Source organism: Saccostrea cucullata, unplaced genomic scaffold (genome assembly GCF_032062105.1).
Source record: "Saccostrea cucullata isolate Sc308-1 unplaced genomic scaffold, CSIRO_AGI_Scuc_v1 ctg236, whole genome shotgun sequence".
Taxonomy (NCBI): Eukaryota; Metazoa; Mollusca; class Bivalvia; order Ostreida; family Ostreidae; genus Saccostrea; species Saccostrea cuccullata.
In genome coordinates, this window is record NW_026932733.1 from 228,190 (window position 1) to 250,529 (window position 22,340).

Below are 22,340 nucleotides of genomic sequence, written 5' to 3' on the forward strand. Positions count from 1 at the left end.
GTTGATTAATATGTACATGTATTTCAGCAAATAAAAGAAGAAGAAACACAAGACTACAACAAATCTATTTAAAATCATGAATCACAGATAACAAATTGACATAGCAGTTATACATGAATATTGCACAAGTATGGCTTCACATGATGAAGGTATATCATCATATCAACAACCTTATAACAATAGTTTTTATTCTTATCAATACTAAAACGGTCAATTATTGAATGGCAAGTCCATTGTATAATGATTATACCCAATGGATCCTCGATCCAACTAGTGGCTGGAATGTGTTATAGAATGTCACTGTATTCCTCACTTTCTGGACTTCTTGCTGGACTGTAAAGGAAAAAAATAGGATAACTTAAAATATATAAATCTGACTAATATGTACTAGTAAAAAACAAGATGTGTTTGTGAAACACTGATGCCCCCGTATGGCAACATAGCAAAGATTATGCTTTTCATAAATGCAAATTTAATTAATTGGTACCAAAAGTAGGGTATTCTCACTGGAAAACAATTGTGAAATTTGAAAGTAAGCCAATGTTAAAGTTTTTAAATAAGTACAAAAATCTCCAAGGTCAAGGTTAAAAGGTCAATGTAATTAGTATCAAATGAAAGGTCTTGCCACATAGAATACTTAAGTAGAGCGTGAAAGCCCTAGCCCTAACCGTTCAGAAGTTATGGCCAACGTTCAATTTTTTAAAAAGTAGGTCAAGGTCAAAGTTCTTGTTATCAAATGAAAGGTCTTGTCATAAGGATCAAATATGTAAAGTATGAAAGCACTGGCCCTAACTCTTTAAAAATTATGGTCAAGGTTTGCTTTTTTAAAGTAGGTCAATCTCAAAGGTCAGGGTCAAAGGGTCAAAGTTCTTGAAAAGCAATGTAGGGTCTTCTCACAAGGATTACGTATATGAAGTATGAAAGCCCTATCCCTTACCGTTAAAAAGTTATGGCCAAGGTTAAAGTTTTTTCACAAGTACAAAAATCTACAAGGTCAAGGTAAAAGGGTCAAGGTTGTTGGTATCCAATGAAAGGTTTTTCAACAACTAATACATATGTGAAGTCAAAATGTCCTGGTATCTATTGTTCAAAAGATATGACCAAAGTAAAAGTTTAAAATTTTCATGTAAAAGTGGGTCAAACTCCAAGGTCAAGGTCAAAAGGTCAAATTTGGTGGAACATAAAGAAAGGTCTTGTCACAAGGAATACACGTATGAAATATGAAAGTCATACCTCCACTAAATCAAAAGTTATGGGCAAGGTTAAAGTTTTTGCGGACAAACAGACAAACAGAGAGACAGACAGAGAGACAGACAGACAGACGGACATGACAAAAACTATATACCCCCGAAACTTTGTTTACGGGGGCATAATAATTCCCATATCAACAATAAGAGTAGAAGTTAGGAAGCAGAGTAATATAGAATTCACTACATGTAACTAAATGAGCTAATTACACTTTTACTAAAGCTTAAATGCATGTACAGTCAATCCTTGTTATCTTGAACTCAAAGGGACCAAGGAAACACTCGCAGATATCAGAGGTGATTGAGATATTAAGGTTAATTTACTGAAAGATAATGTGTTGGGAACTCAGTTCAACATATCCAATGTTCAAGATACCAGAGTTCAACTGTAAATATTTAAAGCTCTGCAGGTAAAATAAAAGCATAGTCTTTTTTCAAGCCCTTCTCCTCAAAACGCTTTAGAATTAGGAGTACACTGGATTCATAAATGAGTTATAACCATTTATTATTAAAGCATGCATGAGTATTAATGACTTTCAAAATCCCATAACTACAATGCTTTGACAAAAAGGCAGCATATAACGAAAGTGAAACCAAAAAAATAAAAAATATAACAATTCTTTCCAAAAAATTAATACAGTAAATGCTGTAAAGCATGCAGTGATCAAGGGGCTCATGTCATCTACTTCCTTTGTGTTATTGATGCTAGGTGAAAATAAAATGCTTCTAAAATAAGTAGAAATAAACTGAGCATGCACCTTAGATGAGGGTACCTTAGCAGTACTAAGTTGGGATCGTAGGTCGTCAATTTCATCCTTTTGCTGGGTGAGTTTTTCATTCATTCCTGCCAGGTGTTCACTCATCATACTAAGCTGGCCCTCGTAACTCTTCGTGGTCGTCTGTAACTCATCCTTAAATTAACAATTTGCCTTGTCAAGATTGTATATTTATATAGTGAACATCTTAAATAAGGACAAACTGAATTTCATTCCCATAAATACAATGATTTTCAATATGAATGCAATTTTTATGTCAAAAATAAATTGTGGTATGCTACCTTAAGTTGGGCCAGATTCTGTGATGTAGACTTCAGTTCTTCTTCAGCGAGAGTTTTCACCTTGTTTGCTATCTGAAGCTGCTTGTGTAATGCCCTGACCTGGAATAAAATCAGTTTCAAACTAATGACTGGAACAGTGCTGTAGGTTTCAGACTAAATTCTGTATCCCACCTTTTCATACATCCTCAACAATCCAATCCATGGGAAAAATATTTTACAAAGATACAATCATACTGCTGCTACAAACATCTAAGGCACCCTAATGATGCTATGGCACTATCACACACTTACCTTCTGTTTAAGCATTATAAAAATCACTCATATACATACACATACTTACATGTACCTCTGAGTGGAATGAGACACACTTGCTGTCCATGCTGTACCTACCTCTGAGTGGAATGACACACACTATTTGTCTATGCTGTACCTACCTCTGAGTGGAATGAGACACACTCGCTGTCTATGCTGTACCTACCTCTGAGTGAAATGATACACACTTGCTATCTATGCTGTACCTACCTCTGAGTGGAATGAGACACACTTGCTGTCTAACTGCTGGTGTTGTAACATCATCTCATTGATCCGTTTGGTGAAGTGATTTTTTATCAAGATTTCTCTGGTTTCACTATCACTAGCCCCACCAGTCACTTGGTCCAATTGTCCTAGCTTTCAAAACCAGAAGTCTCTGTCGAGACTGTAGCTCTACTGGTTTGTACTTATCAAAAACCATTGCACTATTCTATGTATCTTAGTGTAGTCTACTTGTGTGCCAAGTCATATTGAAATCAGACCAAAACTGTAGAAGGAGTAGCGTTTTAAAGGAATTTCACAGAAAATTCTATTTTTAGTAACCATGGCAACACAGTTCATCGAAATTAAAAACCGATGCACTATTCTATGTATCTTAGTGTAGTCTACTTGTGTGCCAAGTTATATTGAAATCAGACCAAAACTGTAGAAGGAGTAGCGTTTTTAAGGAATTTCACAGAAAATTCTATTTTTAGTAACCATGGCAACACCGTTCATCGAAATCAAAAACCATTGCACTATTCTATGTATCTTAGTGTAGTCTACTTGTGTGCCAAGTCATATTGAAATCAGACCAAAACTGTAGAAGGAGTAGCGTTTTAAAGGAATTTCACAGAAAATTCTATTTTTAGTAACCATGGCAACACCGTTCATCGAAATTAAAAACCGATGCATTATTCTATGTATCTTAGTGTAGTCTACTTGTGTGCCAAGTTATATTGAAATCAGACCAAAACTGTAGAAGGAGTAGCGTTTTTAAGGAATTTCACAGAAAATTCTATTTTTAGTAACCATGGCAACACCGTTCATCGAAATTAAAAACCGATGCACTATTCTATGTATCTTAGTGTAGTCTACTTGTGTGCCAAGTTATATTGAAATCAGACCAAAACTGCAGAAGGAGTAGCGTTTTAAAGGAATTTCACAGAAAATTCTATTTTTAGTAACCATGGCAACACCCGTTCATCGAAATTAAAAACCAATGCACTATTCTATGTATCTTAGTGTAGTCTACTTGTGTGCCAAGTTATATTGAAATCAGACCAAAACTGTAGAAGGAGTAGCGTTTTTAAGGAATTTCACAGAAAATTCTATTTTTAGTAACCATGGCAACACCGTTCATCGAAATTAAAAACCGATGCACTATTCTATGTATCTTAGTGTAGTCTACTTGTGTGCCAAGTTATATTGAAATCAGACCAAAGCTGTAGAAGGAGTAGTGTTTTTAAGGAATTTCACAGAAAATTCTATTTTTAGTAACCATGGCAACACCGTTCATCGAAATCAAAAACCGATGCACTATTCTTTGTATCTTAGTGTAGTCTACTTGTGTGCCAAGTTATATTGAAATCAGACTAAAATTGTAGGAGGAGTAGCGTTTTGAAAAATTGTTTACAGACAGACGGACAGACAGACAGACAGACAGACAGACGGACGGACGCCGGACGCATTACTATCGCATAAGCTCTTCTGGTCTCTGAACAGTAGAGCTAACAAAAAAAAAACAAACAAAAGAGCTGTATTTTTTTTTTTACTTGTCATGCAAATCAAAGTACCTACAACATTTTCAGGAATTACATTTCAAATTTTTTTTATTAGATTTGAAGTATAGGAAATATACATTAATTTGTAATATCTTTTTAAAAGCCAGTAAAGTGTCCCAATGACAATAACTAAACTTACCAGAGCACTGGTGATGAGTAACTTGCCACTGTTAGATGAGGCCGTTCTGTCTTTGGGGGTTATACTGATATTGTCCTCTATAGAGTCCCGGGGGGCACTCTGTCTTAATGAGACCTCCTTCTCCAATTTCTTTACCTTCTATAAACAGAGAAAGAAAAAAAATCAAATTCATTTTTCACATTTTGCATGCTAAAAACTAAACACTATATGTACTGATCATTTTCAAATGTAACTATTTTTAAGAAAATCATTCTTTGCTAGACAAAATTACTTAGATGATTATTTAAAGTTTATTTGTCTTCTTTCTGTGTTCTTCTCCAACACATCTTTGTCATCCAGACTCTGACAGTTCAAATTCATACATCTACATCTTTATCTAAATTGGCCACAAATTGATTTACTTTTCTTTCGTATTAGTTTTAAAATTTTACAAGTACCTCATTAACATTATCTTATACCTGAAATATCACTGTCATGTCTTAAACCTGAATTGTATTTTCAATTTCTTTTACCTGATTTTGTTGTATTTTATATATCCTCTTTATTGTTGTATTTCATATCTGCATATACTTGTCATACTTTATACCTGAACTTATATTTTAAACCTGAATGTTGTTGTATTTTATACCTGAATTTCATTGTCGTATTTGATCTGCAGAAGTTGTAGTTCTAACATCCAGTGCTCTTTTTCCTGTTCTAGTTTTCCCACACGCTGCTGGGATGTGACCAACTGGAAAAGAATTTGTTCAAAAGTACAAATAAAAGATATAAGCATCAGATATTCACTTCAGTCAGAACAAAAAAAATTAAAACTGTAGATACACTGTGTAAGCTTATTTTAGTAAAATGTTATTGAAATTTTGACATTCTACAAGACCTAAAAAAAGACATCTTCTTGTATAACTTGACACACAAAGAACTAGATATGATCCACCATCATATACAGACTTGTGCTGTACCTGTTTGGACAACCCTTCCTTGCTCTCAGCAGAACTCAGTAATGTCTGTCTGTTCTGTACGGCCACTTTGTGGGGAACAGAGTCCGGCACTGGCCCTGCCAGGGAGCCCAGATAACCGGCAGCCTTCTGTCGGTAGCAGACTATGGCGGGATTTGAACGCGGACCCTCGGCTGGGACCTCTGTACCTATACTACTCCCTCGGGTTCTATAACCAGCTGACTGACCAAAAAACTCAAGGTTCCCAGACAGAAAAGCTGAAAACTGACCAAAAACAACAACTTCACAAATCTACTTTGATTATTAAAAAGGAAAAGCAATACCCTGGTAATCAGGGTCATTTTTTTAAAAGAATTTAATATAAAACATTAATATTACATATAGAGACATTAAAAACTTTATTTAAAAAATTCTTTCTCTCTTACTAAGAATAAAATTTAATTTTTGAATAAATAGAATAGGATGATGAGTTTTAATTTTTTAATATACCTTCCCTGTACAGGTGACTAGTGAAATCAGTGAAGATACGACACACTCGTCTGTGGTTTTCAGTTTCTGTGTAGCTGTAGGAAGTTGGTGCTCCAAAGAAACTTTGGAATTATAGTGTTTGGATACCTCTGAAAAAAAAAAGATTATTTATAAAATTTACAACAACAAATCATAGTACCAGTAATTATTTTTTAACAGTTTAATTGAGAAATAAATACATTAGTTTACTTAAATATACCAAACAAACTATATGATACATTACCTCTAACAGAATTGTTCAGGTCTTTTAAGGCTTGACAAAGGTGGGAGAAAAAGTGGGCGTGGTTTTTCTGTGGGTGACAACAGGATTTACTGCCTACAATTTTACAGGCAAAGATAAAAAAAAAAACCATCTTGCTATTTGACATATAAATAATATCAATAACAGTGTCATAACTAGTGAGTAGATTTTAGAACTGTCTTACTCTGGGCTGCCAGGAGTTCTACATAAGTATCAAGCTTGTTAAAGACAGCAGTAAGGTGCTTCAGGGAGGCGTGGAGTTCCATGTTCTTGGATTCCAGAGAAGAGGTACAGGAAGACACAGCACACTCCTCCTCAATACTGTACACAGAAATAACAGTAAACAGAAAATAACTCAATCACAGTCAATCTATACAGCGTCAATAGAAAAATTAAATGACATCCCTCCTCAATACTGTACACAGAAATAACAGTAAACAGAAAATAACTCAATCACAGTCAATCTGTACAGCGTCAACAGAAAAATTAAATCACATCCCTCCTCAATACTGTACACAGAAATAACAGTAAACAGAAAATAACTCAATCACAGTCAATCTATACAGCGTCAATAGAAAAATTAAATCACACCCCTCCTCAATACTGTACACAGAAATAACAGTAAACAGAAAATAACTCAATCACAGTCAATCTGTACAGCGTCAATAGAAAAATTAAATCACACCCCTCCTCAATACTGTACACAGAAATAACAGTAAACAGAAAATAACTCAATCACAGTCAATCTGTACAGCGTCAATAGAAAAATTAAATCACACCCCTCCTCTATACTGTACACAGAAATAACAGTAAACAGAAAATAACTCAATCACAGTCAATCTATACAGCGTCAATAGAAAAATTAAATCACATCCCTCCTCTATACTGTACACAGAAATAACAGTAAACAGAAAATAACTCAATCACAGTCAATCTATACAGCGTCAATAGAAAAATTAAATCACATCCCTCCTCTATACTGTATACAGAAATAACAGTAAACAGAAAATAACTCAATCACAGTCAATCTATACAGCGTCAATAGAAAAATTAAATCACACCCCTCCTCAATACTGTACACAGAAATAACAGTAAACAGAAAATAACTCAATCACAGTCAATCTATACAGCGTCAATAGAAAAATTAAATCACATCCCTCCTCAATACTGTACACAGAAATAACAGTAAACAGAAAATAACTCAATCACAGTCAATCTATACAGCGTCAATAGAAAAATTAAATCACACCCCTCCTCAATACTGTACACAGAAATAACAGTAAACAGAAAATAACTCAATCACAGTCAATCTGTACAGCGTCAATAAAAAAATTAAATGACATCCCTCCTCAATACTGTATACAGAAATAACAGTAAACAGAAAATAACTCAATCACAGTCAATCTATACAGCGTCAATAGAAAAATTAAATCACATCCCTCCTCAATACTGTACACAGAAATAACAGTAAACAGAAAATAACTCAATCACAGTCAATCTATACAGCGTCAATAGAAAAATTAAATCACACCCCTCCTCAATACTGTACACAGAAATAACAGTAAACAGAAAATAACTCAATCACAGTCAATCTATACAGCGTCAATAAAAAAATTAAATCACATCCCTCCTCAATACTGTACACAGAAATAACAGTAAACAGAAAATAACTCAATCACAGTCAATCTATACAGCGTCAATAAAAAAATTAAATCACATCCCTCCTCAATACTGTACACAGAAATAACAGTAAACAGAAAATAACTCAATCACAGTCAATCTGTACAGCGTCAATAGAAAAATTAAATCACATCCCTCCTCAATACTGTACACAGAAATAACAGTAAACAGAAAATAACTCAATCACAGTCAATCTATACAGCGTCAATAGAAAAATTAAATCACATCCCTCCTCAATACTGTACACAGAAATAACAGTAAACAGAAAATAACTCAATCACAGTCAATCTATACAGCGTCAATAGAAAAATTAAATCACATCCCTCCTCAATACTGTACACAGAAATAACAGTAAACAGAAAATAACTCAATCACAGTCAATCATAGCGTCAATAGAAAAATTAAATCACACCCCTCCTCTATACTGTACACAGAAATAACAGTAAACAGAAAATAACTCAATCACAGTCAATCTATACAGCGTCAATAGAAAAATTAAATCACACCCCTCCTCAATACTGTACACAGAAATAACAGTAAACAGAAAATAACTCAATCACAGTCAATCTATACAGCGTCAATAGAAAAATTAAATCACACCCCTCCTCTATACTGTACACAGAAATAACAGTAAACAGAAAATAACTCAATCACAGTCAATCTGTACAGCGTCAATAGAAAAATTAAATCACATCCTTCCTCAATACTGTACACAGAAATAACAGTAAACAGAAAATAACTCAATCACAGTCAATCTATACAGCGTCAATAGAAAAACTAAATCACACCCCTCCTCAATACTGTATACAGAAATAACAGTAAACAGAAAATAACTCAATCACAGTCAATCTATACAGCGTCAATAGAAAAATTAAATCACACACCTCCTCAATACTGTATACAGAAATAACAGTAAACAGAAAATAACTCAATCACAGTCAATCTATACAGCGTCAATAGAAAAATTAAATCACACCCCTCCTCAATACTGTACACAGAAATAACAGTAAACAGAAAATAACTCAATCACAGTCAATCTGTACAGCGTCAATAGAAAAATTAAATCACACCCCTCCTCTATACTGTACACAGAAATAACAGTAAACAGAAAATAACTCAATCACAGTCAATCTATACAGCGTCAATAGAAAAATTAAATCACACCCCTCCTCTATACTGTACACAGAAATAACAGTAAACAGAAAATAACTCAATCACAGTCAATCTGTACAGCGTCAATAGAAAAATTAAATCACATCCCTCCTCTATACTGTACACAGAAATAACAGTAAACAGAAAATAACTCAATCACAGTCAATCTGTACAGCGTCAATAGAAAAATTAAATCACACCCCTCCTCTATACTGTACACAGAAATAACAGTAAACAGAAAATAACTCAATCACAGTCAATCTGTACAGCGTCAATAGAAAAATTAAATCACACCCCTCCTCAATACTGTACACAGAAATAACAGTAAACAGAAAATAACTCAATCACAGTCAATCTATACAGCGTCAATAGAAAAATTAAATCACATCCCTCCTCAATACTGTACACAGAAATAACAGTAAACAGAAAATAACTCAATCACAGTCAATCTATACAGCGTCAACAGAAAAATTAAATCACATCCCTCCTCAATACTGTACACAGAAATAACAGTAAACAGAAAATAACTCAATCACAGTCAATCTATACAGCGTCAATAGAAAAATTAAATCACACCCCTCCTCAATACTGTACACAGAAATAACAGTAAACAGAAAATAACTCAATCACAGTCAATCTATACAGCGTCAATAGAAAAATTAAATCACATCCCTCCTCTATACTGTATACAGAAATAACAGTAAACAGAAAATAACTCAATCACAGTCAATCATAGCGTCAATAGAAAAATTAAATCACACCCCTCCTCAATACTGTATACAGAAATAACAGTAAACAGAAAATAACTCAATCACAGTCAATCATAGCGTCAATAGAAAAATTAAATCACATCCCTCCTCAATACTGTACACAGAAATAACAGTAAACAGAAAATAACTCAATCACAGTCAATCTATACAGCGTCAATAGAAAAATTAAATCACATCCCTCCTCAATACTGTACACAGAAATAACAGTAAACAGAAAATAACTCAATCACAGTCAATCTATACAGCGTCAATAGAAAAATTAAATCACACTCCTCCTCAATACTGTATACAGAAATAACAGTAAACAGAAAATAACTCAATCACAGTCAATCTATACAGCGTCAACAGAAAAATTAAATCACATCCCTCCTCAATACTGTACACAGAAATAACAGTAAACAGAAAATAACTCAATCACAGTCAATCTATACAGCGTCAATAGAAAAATTAAATCACATCCCTCCTCAATACTGTACACAGAAATAACAGTAAACAGAAAATAACTCAATCACAGTCAATCTATACAGCGTCAACAGAAAAATTAAATCACATCCTTCCTCAATACTGTACACAGAAATAACAGTAAACAGAAAATAACTCAATCACAGTCAATCATAGCGTCAATAGAAAAATTAAATCACATCCCTCCTCAATACTGTACACAGAAATAACAGTAAACAGAAAATAACTCAATCACAGTCAATCTATACAGCGTCAATAAAAAAATTAAATCACATCCCTCCTCAATACTGTACACAGAAATAACAGTAAACAGAAAATAACTCAATCACAGTCAATCTATACAGCGTCAATAAAAAAATTAAATCACATCCCTCCTCTATACTGTACACAGAAATAACAGTAAACAGAAAATAACTCAATCACAGTCAATCTGTACAGCGTCAATAGAAAAATTAAATCACATCCCTCCTCAATACTGTACACAGAAATAACAGTAAACAGAAAATAACTCAATCACAGTCAATCTATACAGCGTCAATAGAAAAATTAAATCACATCCCTCCTCAATACTGTACACAGAAATAACAGTAAACAGAAAATAACTCAATCACAGTCAATCTATACAGCGTCAATAGAAAAATTAAATCACATCCCTCCTCAATACTGTACACAGAAATAACAGTAAACAGAAAATAACTCAATCACAGTCAATCATAGCGTCAATAGAAAAATTAAATCACACCCCTCCTCTATACTGTACACAGAAATAACAGTAAACAGAAAATAACTCAATCACAGTCAATCTGTACAGCGTCAACAGAAAAATTAAATCACACCCCTCCTCAATACTGTACACAGAAATAACAGTAAACAGAAAATAACTCAATCACAGTCAATCTATACAGCGTCAATAGAAAAATTAAATCACATCCCTCCTCAATACTGTACACAGAAATAACAGTAAACAGAAAATAACTCAATCACAGTCAATCTATACAGCGTCAACAGAAAAATTAAATCACATCCCTCCTCAATACTGTACACAGAAATAACAGTAAACAGAAAATAACTCAATCACAGTCAATCTGTACAGCGTCAACAGAAAAATTAAATCACACCCCTCCTCAATACTGTACACAGAAATAACAGTAAACAGAAAATAACTCAGTCACAGTCAATCTATACAGCGTCAATAGAAAAATTAAATCACATCCCTCCTCAATACTGTACACAGAAATAACAGTAAACAGAAAATAACTCAATCACAGTCAATCTATACAGCGTCAACAGAAAAATTAAATCACATCCCTCCTCAATACTGTACACAGAAATAACAGTAAACAGAAAATAACTCAATCACAGTCAATCTATACAGCGTCAATAGAAAAATTAAATCACACCCCTCCTCAATACTGTACACAGAAATAACAGTAAACAGAAAATAACTCAATCACAGTCAATCTATACAGCGTCAATAGAAAAATTAAATCACATCCCTCCTCTATACTGTATACAGAAATAACAGTAAACAGAAAATAACTCAATCACAGTCAATCATAGCGTCAATAGAAAAATTAAATCACACCCCTCCTCAATACTGTATACAGAAATAACAGTAAACAGAAAATAACTCAATCACAGTCAATCATAGCGTCAATAGAAAAATTAAATCACATCCCTCCTCAATACTGTACACAGAAATAACAGTAAACAGAAAATAACTCAATCACAGTCAATCTATACAGCGTCAATAGAAAAATTAAATCACATCCCTCCTCAATACTGTACACAGAAATAACAGTAAACAGAAAATAACTCAATCACAGTCAATCTATACAGCGTCAATAGAAAAATTAAATCACACTCCTCCTCAATACTGTATACAGAAATAACAGTAAACAGAAAATAACTCAATCACAGTCAATCTATACAGCGTCAACAGAAAAATTAAATCACATCCCTCCTCAATACTGTACACAGAAATAACAGTAAACAGAAAATAACTCAATCACAGTCAATCTATACAGCGTCAATAGAAAAATTAAATCACACCCCTCCTCAATACTGTACACAGAAATAACAGTAAACAGAAAATAACTCAATCACAGTCAATCTATACAGCGTCAACAGAAAAATTAAATCACATCCCTCCTCAATACTGTCAACAACAACAAATATTCACAGTCAATCTAAACAGAATCAATAGAAAGAAAACTAAATCACAGAAAATACATGTTAATGTAAAACTAAATCATGCCCCTCTATACATGTACTGTCAACAGAAAATTACTAATGGCATGAATATACCATCAACACTTAGAGAGATTCAGAGTATAGAGCAATGAAATGTGTGATACAAGATCCTGGTCTTGGTATGAGACAGAAAAAAGTGACTCAACTTTTATTCTTGAGACAGAGAACAGAGATTACAGTTCAACTAACGAGAGTCAGTTTACCAGTAATTTTGTAGATAATTCAAAAGCCTACCTTCTCAGTTGATATGGTAATAACTTATTCATGTAGGCTACCATTTTCTTAAAATTAACAGCAAAAGGCTGCAATTCTGTTGCTGTTTCCTGAAATGAAGAGCATGCATACATGTAGTTCAGCCATATCAAATCATCTGAGAAAATGTTGGACATGATGGTCACTTTGGACTGATTAATGTAGAACAATTACCAGAGTGGTCAGGGAGTCCTCATTCAGTGTGGACAGGAAATGCTTCAATGACTGCTCTACAGGTCGGAGGTAGGTCAGGTTTTCGTGGAGATATTTACAGTACTGGTGGACATTGGAAAAATAAAGATTTATCACTTAATTACACTCACAGAAAAGTTAAAATAGGGAAATTGTTAGTGGCAGCAAGTACTGGTGGGAACTGTCAAAATATAAATCTAGACCTTTTCATGGAAAATCATTAGTTTTTGCTCAAGATTTTAACTTAAGCATCTTTTTTGACAAATGTTATAAATGCTTATAAGAGGGTTAAAAGTTTACACAAAGCAATCTCCTAAGAAATTTGAGAAAATGAAGATTTCTCTTATGATGGAAATTTGAAATTTTTTTGTAAAAGGGTCTACTTGTCATTACTTGGAAAGCACTTTAAATAATTTAGCATTTTATTACTGAGATTTATGTCTCGAACTAAATTTAAGAATATAAGACAAAATACACAGTAGAGAAAAGTGTAGAAGAAAGTGATAAATCACTTGTTCCTTCAATATGTTCAATAAGATATCTGTTTTTGGGACTATACTGATGATTGAGTTACCCCCTTTGATTTATGAGCCATGTTTTCCTCCTCACCTGTACATTGATTGGACTGTAGGGTTCGTGCGTTCCGTCAGCAGGGTAAATTTTAGACCGCTGCTCTGAGTATGTGTAGAAGTTGGACAAAGCCTGTATAAGCTCTGTCATGTGATTGGTCGCCTGGCTGACTAGTTCCCGAGCTTGTAACTGGTGCCGCCTGTCATGTGTTGGCAAATTCAAACCATTCAGATCTCTGTTTTCTGGAGAATTACATAATTTTATACTCAGTGATATACATGTAACTTTGAATGTAATACAATCATAATTTAGAGAAAGTAACTCAACCGCTTAAATGTATTTTTCTATGAGATTCATGCAACATACAGATGGAAATAAATCACTATGACTTAATCTTAACATATTATTAAATGTTCAGTATATGATGAATTACATGTTGGTAAAAAAAAATTATACTTTTAAAATTTAAATTCAAAGTGATTCAAAACTTTTTTTTATACCTGAAAATTATAACCAAAAAAACTATGAATTTTGAATGTGTTTGATAAGCACACATTCTTGCACTTTTACAAAGAAAAATTATGCTTTATATTTTAGGGAAGTGGAAAGTTTGCTGTTTTTTAAAGGAAAGTATTATGGATCAGCAACTGGTATCTGTATATCTCAAATTTTCGGTTCATTCTACCTATTCCCACTTTTTGAAAATCATGTAGAAAAAGGTAAGATTTTATGTGGGAATAGGTGGAATTTTGTGTAAACAAAAAATTAACTTTGTTCTTGAATTTAGGTATTAAGTTGCTTTTTCTTGTAAGATCTTTTTATTATTTCAAAAATCCGAAATAAATCATATTTTCTCATAGATGTATTCATTATTTTCTGTCTTAGAATGTACAAAATACAGATAAATCTAAACATCTATTGTTATTTGCAAGTGGGAATAGGTGGAATTGAGATTTTTAAAAAGTGGGAATAGCTAGAAGACACCAAATTTTATTATGCTACTGGTGTAGCATTATATTTTGATACCACAAAATATTGAATCAATGTTCATTATTGCATGTTTGGAAACGGTGTAGCATAATATTTTGATACCGTGATATATTGACCCCCCCCCCCCAACTCCCCTCCCATAAAACAATGATTCAGAACCCAATGTGTTCAAAATGGTTTTGATATATTGACCCCAGATTCAAGATACATGTATTATAATTGTGAAACTTATATTGACATGTTTTATTTGCATATATTAGCAGAGCCAATTCATTAAATCCATTTATTTTTTTTGAATAAATATAAATATTTGTAATTGTAAATGAAAATGGTAATACACTCTTGCCCAGGCCCATTTAATGAAATAAAAGTCTAGCCTACTTGTATCAATGAAAGGCAGCTTGTCTGCAATGATTTTGTTGGCCTGCTCTAATTGTCTCTGTAAATGGAACTGTACTGTCTTCAACTGGTTCTCCCTACAAATAAATGTACACTGCAGATCAGACTTACTCCCTCTTCATCTTAATTTTATGTAGATTTGGTCTGTTCCTATAGAAAGCAATACTGCTGCATGACTAACAAATGCCCCATGTCTTATTTGTAGAATTTGTTATAACTAGAACCATCTTTGCCTTAAATTCAAAGGTTAAAATTCTTACGCTAGGTCGGTCCGTGACCTGCAGGTTTTGATATCTTTCTCCAGTTTCTGACATTTGACCTGCATAAAACAAAAAATCAATTCTCAAAAACTTAGTTAAAATACACATAAAACCAGAAGTCTCTGTCAAGACTGAAACTCTACTGGTTTGTACTTATAATAAAGAAAGAGAAAAGTAGCAGTTGGGATATAAAACTTTACAAAAGCAATAAATAGAATAATGACAAAAACTGATAAACAGAATTATGTATCTTAGTGTAGTCTACTTGTGAGCAAAATTATATTGAAATCAGACCAAAACTGTAGGAGGAGTAGCATTTTGAATGATTTTCACAGAAATTTCTATTTCTAGTAACAACGACAACACCTGTTTATCAAAATCAAAAACCGATAAATAGAATTATGTATCTTAATGTAGTCTACTTGTGTGCCAAGTTATATTGAAATAAGACCAAAACTGTAGGAGGAGTAGCATTTTGAAAGTATTTTTTTTTAAATTCTATTTTTAGTGACAATGGCAACACCTGTTCATTGAAATCAAAAACCTCTAAAGAGAATTAGGTATCTTTGTGTAGTCTACTTGTGTGCCAAGTTATACTGAAATCAGATTAAAACTTTAGGAGGAGTAGCATTTTGAATGATTTTCAAATTTTTTTCTATTTTTAGTAACAACAGCAACACCGTTCATCAAAATCAAAAACCGATAAACAGAATTATGTATCTTTGTGTAGTCTACTTGTGTGCCAAGTTATATTGAAATCAGATTATAACTATAGGAGGAGTAGCATTTTGAATGATTTTCACAAATTTTTCTATTTTTAGTAACAACGGCAACACCCGTTTATCGAAATCAAAAACTGATATACAGAATTATGTATCTTAGTGTAGTCTACTTGTGTGCCAAGTTATACTGAAATCAGACCAAAACTGTAGGAGGAGTAGCATTTTGAATGATTTTCACAAAAAATTCAATTTTTAGTAACAACGGCAACACCTGTTTATCAAAATCAAAAACCAATAAATGGAATTATGTATCTTAGTGTGATCTACTTGTGTGCCAAGTTATATTGAAATCAGACCAAAACTGTAGGAGGAGTAGCATTTTGAATGATTTTCACAAAAATTTCTATTTTTAGTAACAACGGCAACACCGTTCATCGAAATCAAAAACCGATACATAGAATTATGTATCTTAGTGTAGTCTACTTGTGTGCCAAGTTATACTGAAATCAAACCAAAACTGTAGGAGGAGTAGCATTTTGAATGATTTTTCACAAAAATTTCTATTTTTAGTAACAACGGCAACACCGGTCATCGAAATAAAAAACCGATACATAGAATTATGTATCTTAGTGTAGTCTACTTGTGTGCCAAGTTATACTGAAATCAAACCAAAACTGTAGGAGGAGTAGCATTTTGAAAAATTGTTTACAGACGGACAGACAGACAAACGACGGACGCATTACTATCATAACTACTATTACTATTACATAAGCTCCTCTGGTCTCTGACCAGTAGAGCTAAAAACTAAAAATGTCAGAATGGATTTTTCTTATTATGCCATAACATTGCATGTTTAAGTGAACAAACAGAAAAAAAAACAGTGGCTATAGCTTAATTTGCTTTAAGTTTATAGCTTCTTATCCTATTCTTTCTGTAAATTCTAATTTTGTATTTTTCCACTTAAACCACCCCTGTTTGATCCCCCAATGTATTACCTCCAGCATGGCTTTTTCCTCCTGTAACTTGTCTATCTGGGATTTATCCTTCTGTACTGTGGTGTCTAATACTTCTTGGTGTTGACTAAATTTTCTCTTGTAGTCCTCCACTGATCTCTCTAGCTCCTCCACTCTACTCTGGTATTTCTGGTTACTCTCGGCCACCTGCTCAAACAAAATACTGAATCAACTCCATACCCAACAAAATACTGAATCAACTCCAAACCCAACAAAATACTGAATCAACTCCAAATCTAGCTGTACCACCTGCTCAAATAAATTACCAAATCAACTCCAAACCTAGTTGTATCACCTGCTCAGACAACTTCTGAATCGACTCCAAACCTAGCTGTATCACCTGCTCCGACAAAATACTGAATCAACTCCAAACCTAGTTGTACCACCTGCTCAACAACTCCAAACCTAGTTGTACCACCTGCTCAACAACTCCAAACCTAGTTGTACCACCTGCTCCAACAGCTCCAAACCTAGCTGTACCACCTGCTCAAATAAAATACTGAATCAACTCCAAACCTAGCTGTACCACCAGACCTGCTCAGACAAAATACTGAATCAACTTCAAACCTAGCAATACCACCTGCTCAGACAAAATACCAAATCAACCCCAATCCCAACAAAATACTGAATCAACTCCAAAGCTAGTTGTACCACATGCTCAGACAAAATTCTGAATCAATTCCAAACCTAGCTGTCCCTCCTGCTCAGACAAAATACCAAATCATCTCCAAACCCAACAAAATACTGAATCAACTCCAAAGCTAGTTGTACCACATGCTCAGACAAAATACTGAATCAACTCCAAACCTAGCTGTACCACCTGCTCAACAACTCCAAACCTAGCTGTATCACCTGCTCAAACAACTTCAAACCTAACTGTACTATCTGCTCAACAACTCAAACCTAGTTGTATCTCCTGCTCAAACAACTCCAAACCTAGCTGTACCACCTGCTCAACAGCTCCAAACCTAGTTGTACCACATGCTCAACAGCTCCAAACCTAGCTGTACCACATGCCCAGAAAAAATACTGAATCAACTCCAAACCTAGCTGTCCCTCCTGCTCAACAACTCCAAACCTAGCTGTACCATCTGCTCAGACAAAATACCAAATCATTTCCAAACCCAACGAAATACTGAATCCACTCCAAAGCTAGTTGTACCACATGCTCAGACAAAATACTGAATCAACTCCAAACCTAGTTGATCACCTGCTCAACAACTCCAAACCTAGTTGAACCACCTGCTTAACAACTCCAAACCTAGCTGTACCACCTGCTCAGACAAAATACTGAATCAACTTCAAACTTAGCTGTATCACCTGCTTAAACAAAATACTGATTCAACTTCAAAGCTATCTGTACCATCTGCTCAGACAAAATATTGAATCAATTCCAAACCCAGCTGTACCAGAGCACTTCTGAACACAGGAAAAAATTACCGCTTGTATCAATCAAACCTTTATGCATGTTCTTTGTCAGTTTGATTTCAGTGAAAAAAAATGAAGTAAAATATATGATATAAGAAAATTGGTAGGAATAAAGCCCATCAAGTGTAACTTGGTGATATAATTGTTGAATTTAAAATGCTTAAGGTCAAGATCTAGCAAATGAAAGGTACCTACAGATTTATCAAACTTGAGAAATAATTTCCTTTATTGATGCTTTACAACTTTAGCTTGGTCAAATAAGGTGTTTTGGGGCATAATTTGTAGGTAAACAAAGTGAAAAACTGTATTTTTAACTGTCATTTTCAATGAAAAATTAAGAAAACTGGTCATGAATATGGGAGTTTTTTCATATTCGACAAAGGAAATGTATCCAGATTGCCTACAGTCTCTCAGAAAATGGTAATTAGTATGTTCATGGCCTCTTCTTTAAATCAATATCAAATTTAATATAGGTATCCAGTTCACTTATCATATGATTTCAAATTGAATGTCATGAAAATACCATATTTCCTACATAATTCTGCTAAAGCCGTAAAGTACGGGAAAAGGAAAGTTGAAATTGATTATGCTGTCATAATGGATTTAGCACCAAAAAATTAGTCTGAAGTTATTTACTAGATCTTGACCTTAGGCCATAATAAATAAATTGCTAGATTCTCATCCGAATTTTTTTTAAAATCGAGGCGGGCGGGCAGCTTTTATTTTATATTTTTTATTTTCTCAATTTTGCAGATGTTTTATTGACCTGGTCAATCGGTGAAATTTTGTCTACAATACCCGAATAAAAGTCATAGTAAACGTTCAATTATCTCTTACTTCACATCATCACCAATCTTTTTCAACCAATGACCCTTGTTTAAAATATAAACGCATGTATTACAGCAATTACCATCTTTTCAGCTGTCAAAATCAGGTCGATTTTCGCGGGATTTAAAACGAAAGTAGAATGGTAGATGAATACCGATCCCGATCAGAATTAAGACGAAGATAAACATAAATAAAAAAAATCAAGGCGGGGGTATAAAATCGGGGGCGGGCGGGGATGAGAATCTAGGAATATTTTTATTATGGCCGTAAGTAAATAAAAGCAGACATTTAGGAGTAAGATTTATATTGACCTGTTTATGTAGTCTCTCGTTCTCCTGTATCTTGTTCATGAGTTCTTCATTGTAGACTGAAGAAGGAGATGGTAGATTCACCGCACTTGTATCATGTTTATGCTGAAATAAGACATTAATATACTAATAATTTACTTTTTCTACACATTTTTTTCAATTTGAATCTGACACAAGGTATCAAAAGTTCATGAGTCATTTTAAGAACAGAATTATGCATAAACTTGCCTTATTTACAGGGAACACCTACTTATCTAGAATGTGCAGTATTTGAAAAAAAAAACTTCTCTCTACACTACATATCCATAAATTATCTACTTTACATGTATATATATAATAAAAGTTTTTATCATAATATCAAACTTTATGCTTCTTTTTGCTGGCTTCCGCTTCGTCGAGTTCTTCCTGCAGAATGAGGACTCTGGTTGACAACTGCTGATTTCGGAAGGTCAAGCTGTCCACTTCCTGTTCATATTTACGGACAGACTGCTCACATTCTTTGAGTTTTTCCTGGTAAAGCATATTAAAGCATGTTAAAAATATAATTTTATAAAAATGCTAATTTTGGGGTGCTCGTGTAATATGTTTGGGGTGTTTATAATTTATATTTGGGGCGCTCGTATTTGTACTTTGGCGCCGGTAAAAATCTTTGTAGCACTCATGCATGGGGCATTCTGGTTTTGGGGTGAAAAGACAGTAACCCAATTTTCATGTAGGTATACAAGCTGAATTATAAAATAAGAATTTTATATCATGACAGTATTAACTTCCATTTTTTTTAACTCAATACAATTAGCTTTTTTCAATTCAAAAGGTAAATAAGACTTCCTGTTTTCAAAATAAACTATAAATAAAGAAAGCAAGCTTGGAAAATAATGTGCCACTAATAAGTTAGCTCATTGTTGATTTTATAAATAACATTTATTGAAAAGTAAAACAAGAATTTTGAATCATTTTTTACGCAAGTACAGAAAAAAAGCTGCATGCTCGTCGCAAACCACAGCAAAAATGTACGATTCTCTCCCATTCTGGCCGTGGTTGCATGAGAAGAGAATTTAATACTTTGTAGCTCATTAAAATATTGACCAATGCTAGTAAAGCATAGTAAGATGATGGACTTTGGTGCAATCTTTCAATACCCAATTGCAGTGTACGAAATACTGCTGATGTAAATTGTTGATTTCAATTGCGACGGAAACAAAACGTCATTGACTGAATATGTCTTTACAACAGAGAGGCGTAAATATTCAAGATAATGGCATTTTATGCAATCATGCAGCCACGGGTAGGAGAGAGCTATATGCCAACTCCGGACCGTGGCTTGAGACAATGAGATAAATCATGCTTATAGCAAACACACTCTTAACGAACTGATGCTTATAGGCAAGTGATTTTCATTTCCCATGACTTTAAAATATGACGTAAATTACTTGGATATAAATGAATTACAGTAATAACAAAGCAAAATCGTCAGTCTCTGGCACTTCATTATAAGCATAGATTTTTATAAATGACCATCTGCCTTTAGTTGCAATATTATCAACTTGGATACTTGCAAAAATCCAATGCGGACATTTATCAGCGAGCTCTTCATTAAAACACCGCCTGGGCAAAGAGAAAATTCGGATTCAGGTGACATCAGTGTCTCGAAGCCCTAAATGTCATGTGCGGTTTGACAAGCTCAATCTATATAAATACTGAGTAAGTCACTAAAGTGATTGTGCTCGTCCTAAAACATGCCTAATGGTCGCATCTTCAACATATTAATATAATTATGAAGTAAACATACTTTTAGTTCATTACAAGCTGCTTGCTCTTCTATATAGGCCTTCTTGAGAACAGGGATCTGTGCTTTGAGCTGTAATGAAAACAAAATGACAAGAAGCTTTGGGATATTTTAAGTAAACCCCTAAATATTGTATATCTCCATTGTGTACAAAAAGTTAGTAATAGTAGAAGTAAAAGTTAAAAACACATTGTCTATAACACGATTAAATCAAAAACTTTATTTTGTTAAGTTGTCCAACGATTTTGGAGACTTTTATGTGAAAGAACAAAAATGAAACATTTTTCTCAGTCTCAAACCTTTTAGAAAAGGGGGCGTTAAGTTGACATTATAAACAAATGTGACGATACATCATAAACAAAAAACGCTGGAGACTAATAATAATTTTATCTTAACTCAAAAGTTATGTGAATGTAATAAAAATAGCCATTATTTATATGAAAACACACAAAAACCTTTGCATATTCCGTGGCCAACTTCTGATATTTTTGAGCGTCAGCCATCTTTTCGATGGGAAGTTTACATGTCACGAACTAGCTGCAGTATCGCATTGGATAAAAAATGACAAAGGCAGCGCCACTGCGCAGCGCGAGTCTTACTTAATGACAATATTTAATGCAACCAAATTTTTATATTTCGTGTTTGCTTTTAATTTTCATAAATATTTTTCGATGTCATATTCTAATCATTTATTATAAATGGCAAATATTCGGAATCAATACAAGTAAACTCATCCCCGAATTGGCCGAAACAACCCAAGAGTATGGGTGGCGGAGAGTGTAAAAAAAAGATGTAAAAGGCACTATGACAATTACCCTAGGGAAAATCAAACTGGAACACAAAACAAGAGGTTGTCATGAATTATATCTCCACTGCTAATCAAAGGTCTGTTCGACGTTTGTCCTCTAGTTATAGGAACCCAGAGACTGGATTGATGATAAGCTGACCAGAGGAAACTTCCTCTAGTTATAGGAACCCAGAGACTGGATTGATGATAAGCTGACCAGAGGAAACTTCCTCTAGTTATAGGAA

General features: G+C 33.8%; 1 protein-coding gene across 2 annotated transcripts; it reads right to left on the minus strand.

The window, feature by feature from the left end:
• Positions 1 to 48: 48 nt before the first annotated feature.
• LOC134235965 (protein phosphatase 1 regulatory subunit 21-like) lies at positions 49 to 21,820 on the minus strand. 2 transcript variants are annotated; one of them, XM_062718143.1, is made up of 20 exons: positions 21,764 to 21,820; positions 21,312 to 21,380; positions 19,886 to 20,032; positions 19,526 to 19,627; positions 16,941 to 17,105; positions 15,224 to 15,282; positions 14,946 to 15,040; positions 13,614 to 13,816; positions 12,987 to 13,088; positions 12,795 to 12,883; positions 6,428 to 6,564; positions 6,226 to 6,318; positions 5,964 to 6,091; positions 5,478 to 5,738; positions 5,147 to 5,248; positions 4,519 to 4,656; positions 2,827 to 2,973; positions 2,305 to 2,403; positions 2,006 to 2,158; positions 49 to 333 (listed from the first exon to the last, which is right to left on the minus strand). In XM_062718143.1, the coding sequence occupies exons 1-20, from the start codon at positions 21,809 to 21,811 to the stop codon at positions 310 to 312; spliced, it is 2,361 nt and encodes a 786-aa protein (XP_062574127.1). In that variant the 5' UTR covers positions 21,812 to 21,820; the 3' UTR covers positions 49 to 309. The 2 variants fall into 2 exon arrangements, with proteins under 2 accessions (XP_062574127.1, XP_062574128.1); XM_062718144.1 differs by having other exon boundaries at positions 2,021 to 2,158; positions 21,764 to 21,815.
• Between the last annotated feature and the right edge of the window lie 520 nt (positions 21,821 to 22,340).

Bases quoted from the DNA above. Each gene is read 5' to 3' on its own strand.
- LOC134235965 (XM_062718143.1), bottom strand. From the start codon at position 21,811: ATGGCTGACGCTCAAAAATATCAGAAGTTGGCCACGGAATATGCAAAG. The intron at 6,319-6,427 runs GTAAGACAGTTC...GTAAAATTGTAG, and splicing joins AGAACTCCTGGCAGCCCAGA to GCAGTAAATCCTGTTGTCAC. The intron at 2,974-4,518 runs GTAAGTTTAGTT...TGGTTTTGAAAG, and splicing joins TACTCATCACCAGTGCTCTG to CTAGGACAATTGGACCAAGT.